A 19,283-nucleotide genomic window follows, 5' to 3' on the forward strand; every position below is an offset into this window, starting at 1 on the left:
GATAAGCCATCAACATGCCATTTATTATTAGCTCACTGGAAGACTTGATTTGATATTCCATCCTCATGACCTTGACAGGTCTGGCACCTATTGTTTGTTAAATCTCTTCTGTTGAGTTGGTGAGGGCAGTCAGTTTGCACCTGGAAAACCCACTTGTATTTTTAAGTAACCTCCCAGACATATTGGGCAGAATTTTCTGCCTGTTGGGCGAGCGGGCCCCACCCAATCTCCAGCGGGTGGGGAGCCGATCCCCGCTGGAGAAGTGGGCCCCGCCGCCATTTTAATTGGCCCACCCAGCGTGATGTCTGCCAGGAAGTGCTATGCGCTCCTTAAGTGGGCTGGAGGGGGGGAGGATTCCCCAAAAGCGAGAGTGCGCTCTTTTGTGCATGCGCACGAAACAGCGCATATCTCCCTGAGGCTAAGTGCTGCCTCAGGGAGATCGCTGACAGTTCTAAAAACATTAATAATAGAAAAAAAAATCCTTTACATGTCCCCCTCTTGACAATGTCACACGAGATGGGACATGTTCATAATTTACACTAAAACTTTATTAAACTTCTTAAATCCCTACATTAAGCCTCATCCCGCCGGTGGATGAGGTTTCATGTTTTTTTTCTATTCCCCGCTGGGGCTCCTGGTTGGACGGGCAGGTCCTTTAATTGTTTTAATGACCCTGTCAATGGCCTCAATTGGCCATTGACAGATTGGCGGGCGCACAGCTGATTTCACTGTGCCCCCGCCTTCCTGAAAATTTAAATGGGGCGGGATAATGGCGGGGGTTCCGCCCAACGTCATCCCGCATCATTTTGCGCACCGGCAAGCGGGCTCCACCCCCTGCTCGCCAACAGCAAAATTCTCCCCGTTGTCTCTGTCTGTTCAAAGTCACCGTACTTTTCTGCAACCTTCTTGGCAGCATGCTGTCCGCTTTCAAAAGAATCCATGTTGAATGGAGTCTGTAGCTTGAAAGTTAGGGACGTGATACATTTACTCGGCAGACAAACGTTAAACCGAGGCCTTTTCTGCCCTGTCGGGTGGATGTAATAGCTCCCATAGTAGCGCTGCAGACTACTTCAAGTTAAAATGCGTTTCATGAAAAGGCTTTGGCAAACTCTTATTCCCACAAACATACAATGGTGTAAATCGTGTAGGAGTGTATGGTTTGCTTGCAGGGTCATTGTGATTACATTGCTTCCCTCGCTCCATGAAAAAGAGGAAAGAAAGGGGGAATGGGGTTCGGATGAGGGTTGCTGGCCTTCCAGGGTTGTCCTGGAGTCACCAAGAATGAATGGCTGATCTTCTCAATGCTGCCGCGAGCAGAGAACCCAGAGAAAACCATAAGAAAAATTGTGCTTTAAAAATTTCCTTTGAGAATCTTTGTTAGTTGTAGGAATATTGGGGATGGAGGAAAAACTGGCTGTTTGATGGGATGGAGAGGTCAGGCCTCCTAGATTAAGTCCAACTAGAATAAGCTAGCCTTGTCGGGTTTGGGGGGTGGGGATGGTGCCTTTGCATTGGCAAGGTTTAGGATGGCCAACTTTGGATAGGCTACATCAAAACCATCATATTGGATGTGGGGATGAGGTCCTTCATACCTTAAGTGTGACTTTTTCTTGCTCCTCAGCAAAAATTGATTTGGAAGGTGAATCCACTGCTCTCAATGCAAACAGAGAAGTGCTAATATCTAGCTAGGGAGGTGATGTGGCACAATGGGAAGCGCCCCTACCAGTGAATCAGAAGCTCTGGGTTCTGGCAGCATTTGTGGGGCGAGAAACAGTTAATGTTTCGAGTCCGTATGACTCTTTTTCTCTTCAGCTCTGAAGAAGAGTCGTACAGCCTCGAAATGTTAACTTTGTTTCTCTCTCGACAGATGCTACCAGACCTGCTGAGTTTTTCCAGTATTTTTTGTTTTTATTTCAGATTTCCAGCATCTGCAGTATTTTGCTTTTAGCTCTGGATTCTGATGGGGCCGCAGAAGGTGTGTTCGTAGCATAGCCAAATGGGTTGATTACCGACTTGTAAATCCTTCCAATGCACCTATGGTTGGCGGTAAGAGCGGGAGAATTTTCTGGTCAGCCAGAACTATGTGGTAGCTGCAGTGCAAAGCCTCCCCATGTTAAAAGACTTCACACACAAGCTCTTGCCACAGGCTGTACTCCGGGTGCTCATCCTCCTGGACTGGGGGAGAGAGAGAGAAAATATTGTTGGCTGTCACATACACCTCTGAAAGCAGAGCTGATGCCATGGCAACCAGGGCCTTTTACTGCAGGCCTCAAGACAAAAAGGAGCCCAGGATTGAATGTCAATCACTAGAAGGATAGTTTCCTTAAATTAAACATGCTTTTAAGTCTAAATTTGCTTATTAAAAACAATGAAAGTTTCGTCAAATATTTCTGAATAATGATGGGTGACTGATGATGGGAGTGCCGATTGGGGCAATGGGAGCTGGTAGATCACTCGATGAAACCTCCAAGAATATGTCCAGCCAGAGTTGGCAGCCCCTGGTCTCTGCAAGGTTAGCATGTGTCTCTTTGCAGAGAGCGAATGTGAGGTTCAGTTTGAGCTTAAATAACTGAGCATGTGAGTTGTGGTGCTGAGTGGAGAATGTTTTGCTTTTGGGCATTCTCTCATTTTCCCCTGCATTGAATGGCTCACATGTTGTATCGAATATAGAAACAGAAGATGCAACTGTGTGTGTAGTGCGGTTTGGGGGCAGGATTCTTGCCCCCGCTTCTCTGCTCCCCCCCTGGCCCCATTCGTTTTAACGGGGTACTGTTTCCAGTTTTATGCTTAATGTTTCCTACATTACAATAGTGGCTACCCTTCAGAGTGCTTCATTAGCTTTAAAGCTCTTTGGGATGCCTTGAGGTTGTGAGTGGCACTACATAAATGCAAGTATTGTTGTTTTTTAGATGCCAACTGTTTTAAAATTGTCCCTGTATAATGATTGAATCAGTGCCTTTTTAAAGAAAAAAAGTGTGATGTAAAATTTTCTTTCTTAGGTAGTGAAGCACATTACTCATTATAGCTTGCTGCCCAAGGAAGGAGTTCCAGTGAGGAGAGAGTAACCATAAATATTTCATTGCTTTTGTCTTGTAGTGATGTATTATCCCATGTGTACAGATATTGAGATTGTTTTCAAGACACTTTGCCACAAGGGACTTAATTAAGGAGAATAACTGCAACTGTTTCCCTTGGAGTGAGATGTGGTAGGGTTGCAGGCTCTTAAATGAGTGACCTCTTATTTTTAAACAGTGACCCCCTAGTTCTAGATTCAATACGTGCATCTACCTAGGTTTGTCAACCCTGGTTGATTGTACTCCTCTAGGTTTCATAACCTGACATCTTGTCTCCAACCATGCTGTTCGCAGTCCGCACCATTAGGCTCCTAAAGTTCCCATCCTTCCGATACACTGCCTTCCCATGTCAAGCATAAATCGAATCAACTTTTTGTTACTAGACTGGATGATTGTCAGCTCTCAGTCAAATAGCCTATTTCCTATCTCCACTATTCTTACAACTAATAAACGAAAGAGTTCAGAAAATGAAAGTAATTTTCTTATAATACCCCATGATTTTTCAGTGATAGAACAGAAACAGGCCTTTCAGCCCAATGGGTCCATACAGCCTTAAACTTCCGCTGGAAATCTATCATGTTGCCTTGGAAAATTACCAAACTTCCAGCTCTAAAGTTTTTTACCTTTTGAGGAACACAACCTCTAAAACTGTAGTAGGTGGAGAGCTATAGTTGGGGGAGGGGTGAAATCCTAAATTTCTAATCCTTGTTTTCAAATTGCTCCGTGGTTTTACCCCTCCCTACCTCTCCAGCTTCCCACAACCCTCTGAGATCTCTGTGTGTCTGCAGTTCTGGCCACTTGCAAATCCCCTATTTTAGTTACTCAACTATTGGCATCCATGCCTTTAGCTGCCAAGGCCCTAAACTCGGAAGATTCCTCCCTCAGTCTCTCTAATTCACCTCCTTTAAGAAGCTCTTTTAAAACCTACTGACCGAGCTTTCAGTTGTCTGTCCTAATTTTTGCTTGCACAGCTTTTGTGTCAGATCTTGTTTGATAACACTCCTGTGATGCCTAACTACATTAATGGAGCCATATAAATATAGGTAAGAGACTGAGGAGCAGGAATGGGAATGAATAATGAAAGTTATAGATAGAAGCTGACTCATTACTCTAGCTCCCCACCTCAAGTTAATTGTAATTAAGTGTAAGCTCACTGGAGACCAGTTCTTACTGAATTGTTCACTATAGCAGGGTAAGTGTCTTGTGACATTTTTTTCCTCTTAAGTACCGCGTTGAAGAATTTTGATATTTTTTCTTATCATAAAAAAACCATAGTTTTGCCTTCAAATCTGTCACAGTGAAAGTGTCTTTGATTTGAAATATTTTCCAAAAATAGTAATTTCTATCCATGTTGTGTCACTGGTATGCGAAGTCTGTTTGGATAATGTCTGAATTGCCATTATTTTGACATTTCTGGGATTGTTCAAATGACTGAATGTTTAAAGGCTCAGCTAATTGCCCCTGGAGGTTTGTAGACACCCAACTTTCCCTGGACCACTAAGCGATTCAGCCCCTTCGCCAGAGGCTTCTGATGCTGCAACAGAAAACCCTGTTCAGACAGTTGAGTCATAACCTTGCCTTATATGGGATTGGTTCCATCTGGTTTATTTTTGGGTGTGCTGATGAAGGTGGGCAGAGGATTGAAAGAAACCAGAAAGTTTCTCGCCCAGCTACTATATTAACATAACGTCTAGAATTTACGACTCTGAAAAAGGTTGTTCGGCTAAACTAGCCCATGGTAGCGTTTCTCCTTCACACCTCCCTCCTCCCACTCTACGTCATTCAATGAATATTTAAGCTTTCTGCTGATAATTGGGCCAATGGTGGGATCTCATAGGAGAGTGGTAGAATGCTGAAGAGTACCAGCATGAACAGATCATTTAAAACCATAGAATCTTGAGGGCCCAGCCTGTCTGTGCTTGTCCTTTGAAAGCTATTGTTACGGCACAGCTGATGGTAAATGCTGAGCTGTTCAAATCCCAAAGGGAAACTTGAAGCAACTTCCACAACTGTTTTGCAATTTGTATATATTTCAAGATGTATGCTTTGAATTCAGTAGCAATAAGACCTCAGAGCCTTATAGGTTTCTTGCAAAACTAAATCTTAATTAAATAGAAAAGAATGATTTTAAGCACATACATAGGTTTACAAACTGCCACTATTGATAACTTCTATCTCCCCTAATTAATCTAGCTCCCAGTTACACCTCCATGAAGGCAAGAGTAAAACAGTCAGATTTAAACAGATCCAGGCCATGTAACACAATACCCTGAATAGTCGAATTCAAAGTGAGCTTTCTTAGCTTCAGTTCTTGCAGACAGCAGTTTGAGGCTTAGAGGCTTTTCACACTTGTTAGGTCTTAGAGTTCCCTCCCTTGCACACAGCTTTTCTCTCCTTTGTACATATTTTTCACTTTGAGTGCAAATTCCCATTGTTTCACTATGTCTTTGGACTTTACCTCTCTAATAATAAAAATTTATCATTGTACCAATTTTACCAGTAATCTTTGGGGAAAAATAAACACACTGTTTCTTAATTTCTCCTGGCTAGGTGAAACATTTCACCCCCCCACCCCTTTTAAATTTCAAGCTAGTCTGGTTTATTTAAAAACGCATATGTTCCCTCTACACCTCACATTCTAAAACTTCACCCATATTAACCTACTTAACATTTCAAACCAAGCTTATCTTCTGATACATCAAAGCCCTCAGATCAGCTGTCTTTAATTCAATTAAGTCTTCCCCACCACCACCCCCCACCCCCAAACACACACACAGACCCATAGACACAGATCCCACTATTACTTTACTTTAAGTTCCAAATAACATTATGAAAATTATTATATCCATCTGACAGCTATCCAAATAGTCTCTCTCTATCCCAAAATTCAGATTACATAGAATGCCATGGGATATTTGGCACAGAAACAGGCCATTTAGCCTAACCCATCCATGCTGGTGTTTTATGTTCCATTTGAACCTCCTCCCATTCTTTCTCATAGCATTATTAGCAAAACTTTCTCCCTCATGTGCTTATCCAGCTTCCTCTTTAATGTATCAACACCTGAGTATTGCTGTAAAAAAGACACGTCAAAGCTTTTTGTCTTGTGCTCTCTTCACACACAGTATAAATTGTTTTCCCCTTACATTGGTATTCTTGCAAAGTGTCCTGATAAGTGCAAGACAAAAAGCTTCGACATGTTTATCTTTTTCAGCAATGCTCAAAGTTCTGCACGACCAAACAATTATCTGATCTACACCTATTAGCTTCAACTATTTGTTGTGAATTTCACATTGTCACCACTCTGTGATAAACCTGAAATGCAGCCTCTATGACAGCACCACTGCAGGTTCTGGTCTGATGCACAAGCAGTCCGATTGATGAATCGAAGTGCAGGGCTTTGTTTTTTTTGGTTCATTTTGTCCCCGCCTTATAACGTGGCCACACCTTACCCTCCAAGAGAGCATGGAGATTTTTGTTTTTGAAACAGTCTCCATGCATTTCCATAGCACCTTCCAGGATAACCCAAAGTATCATACAGCCAATTAAATTAATTTCAACAAGTAGTTGCTGTTGTAATGTAGGAAATGTGGCAGTGAATTGCGCACAGCAAACTCCCATGGAAAGCCATGTGAGAATGACTAGATAATCTTTTTCTAAATGAAGTTACTTGGGGGATAAATATTGGCCGGGAGACAGGGAGAGGTCCCCTGCTCTTCTGCGAAAAACAGCCATGGGGCTTTTACATCCACCTGCGAGGGGAGGGCAAACAGCCTTGGCTTTGAAATACCTCTGACAGTGTAGTACTCCCACAGTACTGCCCCATTGATCTAGATTTTCTGCTCAAGTCACTGGACTGGAACTTGAACCTGCAATCATCTGATTCTAAGGCGAGTGCGCTACCCTAACACAGCGCATAGGGAAAGAATATTTGTTACTGGGGGTTGGGGGAAGGGCCAAGTAATAATGAAGATGCAACTATTGGTGTGGGCAGCTATCGTCATTGCCTCCAGTTAATTAAAACTTCAATGGAGACATATACAGCGTCTCGCTTACATTGTGATATTCCCTCCACAGACAGTACTGTACTATAAATGAAGCATTGAAGTTGACACTGGCTTGGACCTTAGCATTTGACTGCCTGTGCTATTGCATTTTTATTGGTCTCTTTGGCCTAAACTGAGGATGCACTAGACACTGAGAAGATAACGGTACATTAGTGTTATGAGTAAGATAGTTTTGTTAGCAAAATGAACTGGGCTGATTGCTGATACCAGCAACAGATTGCATTTATGTAGCATTTAACATTGCATAAATGCGCAAGGTGGCTTTGCAGGAGCATTTTCAAATAAAATTTGACGCTGAGCCAGAGTAGGAGATATTAAGACAAGTGACCAATAGCTTGGCCAAAGTGAGAGTGTCTGACAGTAGGAGAGAGAGTAGAGAGGTAACCTTGGAGTTAGTCTGGGCGTCTGAAGGCATGGCTGCCAATAGTGGAGTGAGGAAAATGAGGATGCGCAAGAGAGCTTGCTGGACTAAGAACTCCTGTTATTAATAATACTCTCTCTTTGTCTGACATGTGCAATGCATCTGTCATCTGTGCCTTGTGCTGCTGGCCTGTACCAGGGACTTATAGTCCTAGCTTCATCTCCAAGATTTTGTAAGACACTGAAAGAAATAAATCATTTCTATTTTTTTTAAAAAGAAAATCTACCCGTGGTAAAAACTCCTCTGGGACGATGGCACAAAGGGAGCAGATTTGGAATATTCCAGTCCCACCAGCAGTGGGAATCGTGGTAGGCGGGGCACTTAATTTGACGGGAGGCAAAAAATCTTTCCTAAAGGTGGGATAAACTTTGAATTTTGTTCTCCCCATTTTCAAGGTGGGACAAGCAATGTTGGGAACTCAATTTGCGCTCACTGGCATCTCATGCATGCTCATTAAAAGTCCACCCCGCCAGAATTAAGATCCCCGCCAGCAAGCGTTTACAACATTCGGTTTTATGACTGTATGTAAGTGGTGTGCATCTGGCGAGCTTCACCTCTTCCGTGACTTTTGAGGTCGGTAGATTCTGTTTTTTGCCTTCTTGGGGACCTCGCGTACTGTCACTCCTATCGAGTGCCATTATCAAACACTGTGCCAAGGCTGGACATGGGAGGCAGGTGAAGGCTGAAAGGAGTGGGGTGGGAAAGAGTGTCTGGGAAAAGGTCAGGGGACGGGGGGGGGGAGAGAGTCTGGGGAAGGGGGCGGGGGAGGGTGGGGTGGAGAAAGAGTGTGTCCGGGGGAGGGACGGGGGCAGAAGAGGGAAGAGTGTGTCCAGTAAGTGGGGATGGTGAATTCCGGGACTGGTGATAAGAGGGAACAGTCACAGTCAGAGGGGGGAGTGGGATGTGTTATGGTGGCAGGTCCAGGGTAAGAGTTTGGAGGTGAAGCTTTCATCAGCTGGGTCAGAGAGAGGGATGAGGCAGGTGGCTTGGGTAATGGGAGTGGGCAGGGTCAGGGTGGGCATGGGGATGACAGTGGGCATTGGCTCCCAGGGGAGGAAAAGCATGTGGAGGTGGATTGTGATAGAGTCCAGTGTAATGGGAGGAGGTTCAAGGGTGACAGAGGGAAGAGGAATGGTGATATTAAGTGGGTCAAGGGTGATGGAGGGCAAGTTGGTGGGTGACAGGGGGAGGGTAGAAGGTGGTGGAACATGTCTGAAAAGTTCCGCGCACCATTTTTCAATTCTGACTTTGACCACACAGTTAGTCAGCCAGTGAGATCCCTCGAAGTGGGAGGAAGGCCTTTTTGGGTTGGTGGAGTTCAAGTTCAGGACAAGTGGCTGATTACAGGGACACCCTAATAATTGAGGCAGCTGGATGTCAGCCATGCTCATTTGTGTTCTCCTCTCTGTGGTGAAGCCCCACACAGCAGCAGGTTTGTTCCAGACTCATGGGGCTTGCAACATTAAGATCCCAGCAAGGTTTGCAGCTGTTGTTCATTCTGTGCTATTTGCCATCGGTCGCTGTCAGAGGCAGGGATGAAGGGAGGGAGGGAGGTGAATGCCTCCAAGGGGCATGGCTGGTGGGGGCAGTTAATTCACAACACCCAACCTCCATACTTCTGGGTGAATGGTCATGGCTGACAAGGGCTCATGTGGTTAGTCTTTCTATGCTGTCAAGGCAATGATTTTTCCATAGAGTCTCGAGGGTAGCGGAGGCAAGAGGAAGAGTGTCAGAGGAAGGGTTCTTGCACATGGCCCTCATCACCCTGGGCGAAGAGCGATGCCTCCATGCGCAGTCAAGTGTGAACGGGAGGAACACATCTCTGCTCCTCCAGGATACCTTTCACCTGGAAGGGGTGGAGTGGGGATGCCATGTCTAGACGGAGGTCAGGCTGACTTTGAGATGGAAGGAAACCTGTAAAGGACATGCTCACTAAACATATCAATTTGTTCAAAAATCTACTGAGGCGTCGATGGTGCAGACTATCCTTACCTTGGTAATGGTTCTCACCCAGATGAGGAGAGAGGCCATCATATGTTGGCACAGGGCCAGGAGGAGCAAGGGCTGAAGCAGCAAGAGGCAGCAGGGGGTCATGACGCTGGTGAACAGGGGGTTACCGCTACAGCGAGCATTGGCCTGATCGTGGGTGTATCTCAGGTGGTGTTCTTATCCAGAAATGAATGAAAGGCAATGCCAGAGGCACACTCGGATGTCCCGGGATGTGCTTGTTCACATCTGTCAGCCTCTCCAGTCCGAGCTGTGGCTGCCGGGACTCTGGAGGAGTGGTACAGGTCTCCTAGCCTGCACCGAGTGAATGGACGTCTGACTGCTGTGTAAATATGGTGCCAAGACCTCTGACATCACGAGGGAAAGGCGTGGTGGGTGACTTCCTTCCCGCCCCACCTTGAGATTGACTGTGCTCCTTGCAGATGCATAATTAACGAGCTGAAAAGCGGAAGATCATGTGTGTTCAGCTAACCCTCTGCCCAATGGGAATCGCACCGACTTTCCCACCCGTCACTGAACTTCCAATGGAATTGCATATTGGGGCTGTGTGTAACAGGCTGCTGATTGGATAGCTGCTCCTCTCCCACCCCACCCCCCACCTGCCCCGTGCCTAATTTCTGCCCCCCTTTTTTAGAGATAATATTTCTTATACGAATATATATCTAAAAGTATGTGCATTTAATAAGAATAGAATTAGTATGTGGTGTTAGTTATTCTCATGAATAAATTTGTTTAGGAAGCCAGGTTTACAGATTTAAACATTGCTGACACTTCCTGCTCAATTGATATTAAACTCTTGTTCTACTTGGGATTTGGACCATGTGTTTGTTAAGCAGGTTCTTGACACTTCTTGGTACTGTCAAAATCTAATTGCAGTAAGTGGAGAGGGAAAAGTGAGTTTAACATGAAGAGCTGTCCTTGAGAGATACTGAATATTCATTAAAAACAAATAACTTCTGCTAGAGTTTTGGCCTGCCTGGATATTAATTTTTCCAGTGCTCTATTCAGTGGGACTAGGTGCAAAGTTTCAGTCTGGGTGCTGTCAGATTGTCAACTCTAGTTGCAGGCATCATCACATGACCTCCCACTTCCAATTGCCCTGTCCCATGTCCTGCCATTGGTCGATAACATATTAATTATTACGACTCTCCACCTCCCCATGGCCAATTGGAAAGCAAAACAATTCTTCACAAACCAATTGGCTAATTTTTGAATCTCTCCTCCTTCTGCAAGCCTCTGAAATCTTTATCATTAATAAATGAAACTGTTCAAAGAAAAGGGGGGCAAAAAAGATATAGTTTTATTTAATAACCAATGTTTTTTCTCCAAAGTGTCTCGCAGTAGAGTCCTGGAGGTCGTGTCCTGCAGATAAATCCTGTAGGATTGGCATTCTTACAGGGGCCATGAAACATGGAGTTTGAAATACATTAATGTTCTATGTGTAATAAAAGCAGTAGCTCATTTGTGCACAGCAAACTCCCACAAATGAAATGAGATAATTAACAGGTTATCTTTTTCATAGATGTTGGTGGGGGGATAAATATGGCCACGATACTGGAAAGGAAGAAACAATCTGGCATTTATAGTGCCTTTCACTACCTTTGGCCCTAAAGCGCTTTGGGACAGCCTATAAAGTACCCTTTTCTGAAGTGTAGTCACTTCTTTTAAGCCCGCCCCTACAAACGATCTTTTTTTGAAATAGTGCTGTGGGATCTTCTACATCTCCTTGCAATGGGTACTCTGAGGACTCTGCTGGGCACATCTCGGCCCTTTTCAGAACATTACGACTTCTTTGTCATGAGCTGTGGGCATCGCTGGCAAGGCCAGCATTTGTTGACCATCCCTAATTGCCCTCGAACTGACCTTGTTAGGTCAGCTAAGAGTCAGTAACGAATATATTTTTTAAAAAAATGCAGCCCAGAAACAGGCCGTTCATCCCAACCATTTTATGTTGATGTTCATGCACCACTCACACCTCCAATCGTCCTCTCTCATGTGACTGAATAAACATAAATCTCTACATTCTCCTTCAAGCTTACCTGGCCTCTCCTTAAATGCAGTTATACTATTCATACTGACTTTAACTGATCCACATTGCTGTGGGTCAGGCCACATGTAGGCCAGGACAGGTAATGATGGCAGATTGTCCTTCCTCAAAGGACATCAGTGAACTAGATGGGTTTTTAGATCATTCGTTGATAGTTTCATGGTCACCGTTACTGAGACTAGCTTTTAATTCCAGTTAATTGAATTCATTTAACTGAATTCAAATTCCACCAGCCGTGGTGGGATTTGAACCTGTGTCCCCAGAGCTTTAGCCTGGGCTTCTGGAGTATTAGTTCAGCGACATTACCCACTACACCGCCGTTTCCCCATGAGTGGGGACAGTGTTTTGTTTTCGCTATACTGCCCTGGTTTCTCTCTCGATTGCCCTTTTTCTTGCTGGGTACAGACACTGAGCAAGCAGCTCCTCGACTTTTAAATAAAAATAAAATATCACTTTGAGAATGAGCCAGTATTTCTAAAGCGAGTCAGTGGCTTTTCTCAGGCTTTAGTGGATCACTTGAGTTGGTGGAAAGTGGATACCTGAAACACAGAAAGGGGGAAGCTCATATGTTGAAGGGATAGAGTTAGTGGAGCATTTTTAATATTTTCATGAGGATTCCTGATTTTAATTGCTCCACCGTTGGTGGCCATGCCTTCAGCTGCCTGGGCCCTAAGCTCTGTAATCCACTCTGTAAACTTGGCCACCTCTTTTTCCTCCTCTTAAGATGCTCCTCAAAACATACACCTTTGACCAAGCTTTTGGTTATCTGCTGTAATATGTGGCTCAGTGTTAAATTTTGTTCGATAATGCTCCTGTGAAATGGTTTAGGGCATTTTACTACAGTTAAAGGTGCTATACAAATGCAGCTCTCTGTTACATACATTGGTTAATATTAAGCATTCCTGTGCCTCATGTTTAATCATTAATTGTTTTTTAAAAAAAAGGAAACAGTGACATTTTCATCCTAGTCAGACTATCAGTAAAAGTTACCCCAGCAGTCAGTCCTGCATCCAAGGCCTTGTCCCAGGTAAGTACATGAGGGACAAAGGGACAGAATGGTGTGTTGCAGGGGTAGACTGGTGTGTTGCAGGGGTAGACTGGTGTGTTGCAGGGGTAGACTGGTGTGTTGCAGGGGTAGACTGGTGTGTTGCAGGGGTAGACTGGTGTGTTGCAGGGGTAGACTGGTGTGTTGCAGGGGTAGACTGGTGTGTTGCAGGGGTAGACTGGTGTGTTGCAGGGGTGAGATAGAGTGGGGTTGGGAGGTGGCTCATATGGAGCAATAACACTGGCACATACCAGATGGGCCGAATGGCCTGCTTCCAGGCTGTTAATTCTGTGTAACCACCTTGGTGTCCACCTAGTTTTTAATGAGATTGGCTAACTCCCTCGCTCTCTTTTCTGCTTCGTCCTCTTAGGTGCAATACAAAGAAGATTTTGAAAAGAACAAAGGGAAAGGATTTAGTGCCGTGGCCAACACTCCTGAACTCGAACGGATCAAGAAGAATCAGGAACTGGTCAGCAATGTAAGTATCTTGCTGGAGCCTTGATGTAGGCCAGCAAGTTTTATTTGTAAGAGATGTGTGTCTCATGGACATGGAATTACATAAAATATACAGCTCCAACAACATTCAAGAAGCTCAGCACCATCCAGGACAAAGCAGCCTGCTTAATTGGCACCCCTTCCACAAACATTCACTTCCTTCACCACTGACGTACAGTAGCAGCAGTGTGTGTATCATCTACAAGATGCACTTCAGGAATTCACCAAACCTCCTTAAGCAGCGCCTTCCAAACCCATCTATCTGCTGCCACCTAGAAGGACAAGGGCAGTAGATAGATGGGAACACCACCACCTGGAAGTTCCCCTCCAAGTCACTCACCATACTGACTTGGAAATATATTGGCCGTTCCTTCACTGTCGCTGAGTTAGAATCCTGGAGCCCCCTCCCTAATAGCACTGTGGGCGCACCTATACCATATGGACTGCAACAGTTCAAGAAGGCAGCTCACCACCACCTTCTCAAGGGGCAATTAGGGATGGGCAATAAATGCTGGCCTAGCCAGCGACACCCAAATCCCATGAAGGAATACATAAAAAAACAAATACTGCACAGAAACAGGCCATTCATCCCAACCATTCCATGCCGATGTTTATGCGCCACTCACACCTCCACTCATCCTTCCTCATGTGACTCATTGAACATAACCCTCTACATTCTCCTTCAAGCTTATCTAGCCTCTCCTTAAACACATTTATACTATTCACTTTAACAACTCCATGTGGTAGTGAGTTCCACATTCTCACCATCTCTGGGTTAAAAAAAGTTTCTTCTGAATTATGTGTTTGGTTTCTAGGTACCTTTTACTCTTCCCTAAAAGTGGAAACACTTACTTTGTGTCCACTCTATGAAAACCTCTTTAATTCTAAAGACCTATGCTAGGTCACCCCTCAGCTTGTCCCTTTTTAGGAGAAGAGAGCCAGTCTGTTCATCTTTCATGATAGGTAATAACCTATCTAGTATCCTGCATTCTATCTAGCGTCCCTATTCCCTTTTTAGAATTTACTGACATGAAGTCAAAACACACTTTCTGCCTTAGAAATTGAGACTAAGACTTAGGCACTGCTGGGAACTGCCTGGTAGTGTACAATTAGTACATGGAATTACAATGAGAGCATCCTGTTGATGTTTGGAGCCTTGTTCTGAAATTTCAACAGTGGAATTCCTCCCCCCTCCCACCACCCCCCCACCTTTGCTTTCCACTGACCTGATGGCCAGTTCAATTTGCTGCCATTTTTTTGAGGACTCTGCTTGAAGTTCTTCGTATTGTAGCTGAGGGCTGATGCTGCAAAGACAGCTCAAGAGTGTGGAGTGCAATTTATCAAAGTTATTTTTAAAATGTTCAAAAGCTGGTTTGCTTTAGCTATTCTTTGGAATCATACATCACAGAAGGAGCCATGGGTCCACGTGCCTGTGCTGGCTAGCTCTTTGAAAAAGCTGTCAAATTAGTTCCAATCCCCTGATTTTTTTTTCATAGCCCCGCAAATCTTTCTGCTTCATGTATAAAGCCAATTTCAGTTTTGAAAGTTATTGAATCTGCTTCCACTGCCCTTCCAGGCAGTGCATCAGTGCATTCCGGATCACAGCAACTCTTGGGGTTGGGGGGCGGGGTGGGGGGGGTGGTGTGGAATCTTCATCTCCCCTCTGAAATGCTTTCAGTTACAGAATTGCTGCTTTAGCGTAGGATGAGCAAGAATGCTGTCTTCATGCTTAATGTGAGAAATTTGAACCAGTAAGCGACCTCTTTGAAAACCGATTTTTGCAATTCTCCAGTAAGCCAGTGACCGCATTGGCATCATTTTCTCGCCCAATGCTTGCTAACACTTCAGGAGCTGAATTGAGGTCTGCAGTAAAATCCGGAGGTTCTCTGGGTTACTGAGAAAACTAGGTGAAGGGCCAAGGCACCCCCACTGCCTCTCACCCCTATCCCCACCCCCACCAGAGACAACACCAAGGTTGAAATGAGCCAATGAGACAAATCCCAGGCAGTGTTTAGATTAGGAGTTTATGTTTTGAAATGCTGTGGCAATGAGGGAGGGAGTGAGGTATGTGAGGAATTCAGTAGTTTTGCAATCTTGGGATAGAGCGATTGCAAAGAGGACATGTGTATGTCAGTGCATTTTGGAACTCGGGGAAAATTCAGAGAAACAGCCATTGGTTTGAATGGGGAGGCTGGGGTGGGGGTGGGGAGGGGTAATTAGAACTAGTTCACCCAGTAAATATGCACGAAGCAGCTGGCAGGAAATCCAATATTCTCTTGTGGATAGGGGAGTGATTTGGAGTGCAGTGATAATTTATGCTTGGATTAATCATTTATCTGGGTTTACTGCTTGAAGCTTGGCTAAGCATTAGGACAACGCTGTTTCAGTTAAGGATGCACCCCTGCCTGCGCTCCGACTGCCAGTCGTTTAAACAAATAATACTCACTAAAAATTCTTGGGCAATGGTAATTGTTAAAGGGTGGCATATCACTGCATCTCTCCCTATAATTCTTTTAAGTGTGCAAAGCATTAGGAAACGAAGGCATCGTGCTTTATGCCTGTGATTCTGCAATCATGTTGAGGTTTAATTCATCACAGCAATAAGGGAATGTAGAGACAGTCACACCAGGATGCTTCTCAGTATCTCCCTACTGCCAGGAATGGGTAAGCATGAGAGCTCATCTTTTAAGAATGTAGGAACATAGGAGCAGGAGTAGAGGCCATTGGGCCTGTTCCACCATTCAGACAGGTCATTTCTCACCATCTACCTCCACGCCATTTTTTATGTGCTATCCCCATATCCCTTGACATTGTTAGTATCCAGAAATCTAACCGTTTCTGTCTTGAACATGCTTAATGATTGAGCTTCCCTCTGGGGTAGAGAATTCCAAAGATTCACCACTCTCTGAGTGAAGAAATTCCTCCTCATCTCAGTTTTAAATGGCCTGCCCCTTTTTCTGAGCCTGTGACCCTTGGCTCTAGACTTGCCAGCCAGGGAACATCCTATCAACATCTACTCTGTCACACACTGTAAGAATGTTCTAAGTTTCAATGAGATTACCTCTCATTCTTCGAAACTCTAGCGAATACAGGTCCACTTTCTTCAATCTCTCCTCATAAGACAATCCTGGCATCCCAGGGATTAGCCTGCTGAACCTCCATTGCACTCCTCCTGTGGCAAATACATCCTGCCTTAAATAAGGAGACCAAAACTGTGTACAATATTCCAGATGCGGTCTTACCAAGGCTCTACACAGTTGCAGCAAAACATCTTTACTCCTGTACTCAAACCTCCTTGCAATTTTTGAAGATCTGTAGTGTGACCAACTGCAAAGGAAATGAAGTAAATATATGACAGCGATGAGGTGAAGAGGAGAATGTGTGTGCCCACACCAGCCCGGCTAACTCGGGCTGTTTCTCTACTTTTTTTCATATTAATCATCACAAATACTGGAGTAAGCATTAAAAGTAATTAAATATAAATCATTTGCTGCCCCCTAGTTCAGATTGACGATCTGTACATGAATATATTGGAATAATGCTGTTTTCCAAATTCTTAATTTTCCTGAATCAACACATTCCTTCTCTTTCCCCATCCTCCTCCAAGAAAAGCCCCTCACTACTGAGCAACTCTAACCTACAGTTTATACCACCTTGTTCACCACCTCCACTTCTAATCACAGAAGCACAAGGGAGTCACTCCAGTATTGCAGGTCAGTGTAGAAAAGAGCCACAAAGATTGTTCGCTAGTGTCAGGGATTGAGGTACGAGGAAAGATTGAAGTCTTTCAGCTGGAAGAAGTCAGAGGTATACACAATATAGAAAAATGTAAATGTGGACAACTACTTAAAAGTAAATTAAGAACATAATATAAAAACAGGAACGGAAGTAGGCCATGAAGCCCCATGAACCTGTTCCTCCGTTCAATAAGATGGCTGATCCCTGACTTCAGTTCCACTTCCCTATCTGATCCCTATATCCTTCGATTCCCCGAGAGTTTAAAGATCTATCGACATCAGCCTTCAGTGGCTGAGCATCCATTGCCTCCTGGGGCACAATTCCAAAAATTGACTTTCTCTTCATCTCATTTTTAATGAGAATGAATGAAGATCTCTAGTTCTTGACACAACAATCTCTCGGCATCTACCCTGGCATGCCCCCTCAGGATCTTGTAGGTTTTAATGAGTGGGGCTAGCTGAGTTGCTCTTGCAGAGAGTCAGCACTGATTTGATAGGTCGAATGGCTGCCTCTGTGCTGTAACAATTTTATGATTCTATAATCACCTCTCATTCTGCTGAAGTCCAGCAGGTGTAGGCCCAACGTACTCAGCTCTCTCCCTTGTCTCTGTGAGAGTAGGACATTGGGAGCATGGGTTCACCAGAAAGACAATTTTGGGACTGTATTTCACACATGGTTATCAATACTTGGGAAAAGCACCCAGATAGTAATGAAGGTAAAATCCTGAATTCATTTAAGGAATAACTGGATGCTACAATGAAGGGGGGGAATGCTTTAGGAAATTTCTGAATGGTTGGGCTAAGATGGACCCTATGGCCTTGCTCAGTCTTGACTAATTGGGAATGTAAGTCACGCTTGAGGAAATCTCTTTATTTTGGATGATTAAGGTAGACTCCAGAATCCATGAACAGTCGAGCATCCTGCAAATGCCTTCTGTAAAGGGTCAAAAGAAATGCACGATGGCCTTGGGAGAAACATGTCAGTTGCTTCCAACACTAAATCCCAGCAAGGAAGCGATGCTTTGAAGGGAGGAGACGTGGGAAATGGAAAAAGAAAGTAAGCAAAACCTGTTATTGCATACAAGCAATTCCTTGGGGCATTGGTTGGAGTTAGGGAGATTAGGACAGTTTGTTACAACTTGCGACAATCGATGAGAGTGTTGTGGCATTGCTGATGCACAGAGGGAATGGCACAGAGAACCCAATCCAACCTCTGGCCAAAACTCTCCTCAAGCATTGTGAACCTTGCCAGCAGCAATGTGGCAACCTATCCTGATGGAGCTGAGTGTCCTTTTCATTTTCATTCCCATTCCCAGTTTGCAGTGAGATAGGAGGTACTATCAAGTACTAAAGTACTTGAAATCCTGTGATCTTGTCATGTGACATAAATTCATGAGGGGACTGGATAGAGAAGCTGGAGGGAAACTGTTACATGGCCTTCATAAATCAAAGGATTGAGTATAGGAGTTGGGATGTTATGATGAGGTTGTATAAGACATTGGTGAGGCCAACTTTGGAGTATTGTGTGCAGTTCTGGTCGCCTAACTACAGGAAGGATATCAGTAAGATTGAGAGAGTGCAGAGAAGATTTACTGGGATGTTGCCAGGTCTTAAGGAGTTGAGTTACGGGGAAAGATTAAACAGGTTAGGACTTTATTCCTTGGAGTGTAGAAGAATGAGGGGAGATATGATAGTTTACAAAATTATGAGGGGTATAGACAGAGTAAATGTGAGTAGGCTCCTTCCACTTAGATTAGGAGAGATAAACACGAGAGGACATGGCTTTAGGGTGAAAGGGGAAAGGTTTAGATGGAACATTAGGGGGAACTTCTTCACTCAGACAGTGGTGAGAGTGTGGAACGAGCTGCCATCAGACGTGGTAAATGCAGGCTCACTCTTAAGTTTTAAGAATAAATTGGATAGATACATGGGAGAGATCTGGAGGGTTATGGACTAGGTGCAGGTCAATGGGACTAGCGGAATAATGTTTTGGCACAGACTAGAAGGGCCGAATGGCCTGTTTTCTGTGCTGTAGTGTTCTATGGTTCTATGGATGGAAAGATCGAGGACCAGAGAGCATAGATTTAAGGTAAATGGCGATTTGAGGCAAACCTTGTTTACACAGTGACTGATTATGGAATGCACTAGAATGCACTGCCTGAAAGTTTGCTGGAGACAGATTCCATTCAAGAGAATTGGATCATTATCTGAAAAGGAAAAAAAAATATTCAGGGCTATGGGGAAAAGGTTGAAGGAGTGGCATTGGTGAATGGCTCTTGCAGAAGGCCAGCATGGACATGATGTGCTGAATGGCCACCTTCTGTGCTGTAACCATTCTATAATTCGACATTTAGCTTTGAACTCCTGCAGCACTCGGTGGATTTGAATGA

General features: G+C 44.3%; 1 protein-coding gene across 2 annotated transcripts in view; it reads left to right on the forward strand.

Annotated features, from left to right (window-relative positions):
- Nucleotides 1-19,283, forward strand: part of lasp1 (LIM and SH3 protein 1) — a 150,003-nt gene that overhangs the window by 107,739 nt on the left and 22,981 nt on the right. For both annotated transcript variants that reach the window (XM_041173240.1, XM_041173241.1), the window contains exon 4: nt 13,032-13,139. In XM_041173240.1, the coding sequence (XP_041029174.1) occupies nt 13,032-13,139 (108 nt within the window). The remainder of the gene's footprint in view (nt 1-13,031; nt 13,140-19,283) is intronic.

The sequence above is a fragment of the Carcharodon carcharias genome, chromosome 23, assembly GCF_017639515.1.
Source record: "Carcharodon carcharias isolate sCarCar2 chromosome 23, sCarCar2.pri, whole genome shotgun sequence".
Lineage (NCBI taxonomy): Eukaryota > Metazoa > Chordata > Chondrichthyes > Lamniformes > Lamnidae > Carcharodon > Carcharodon carcharias.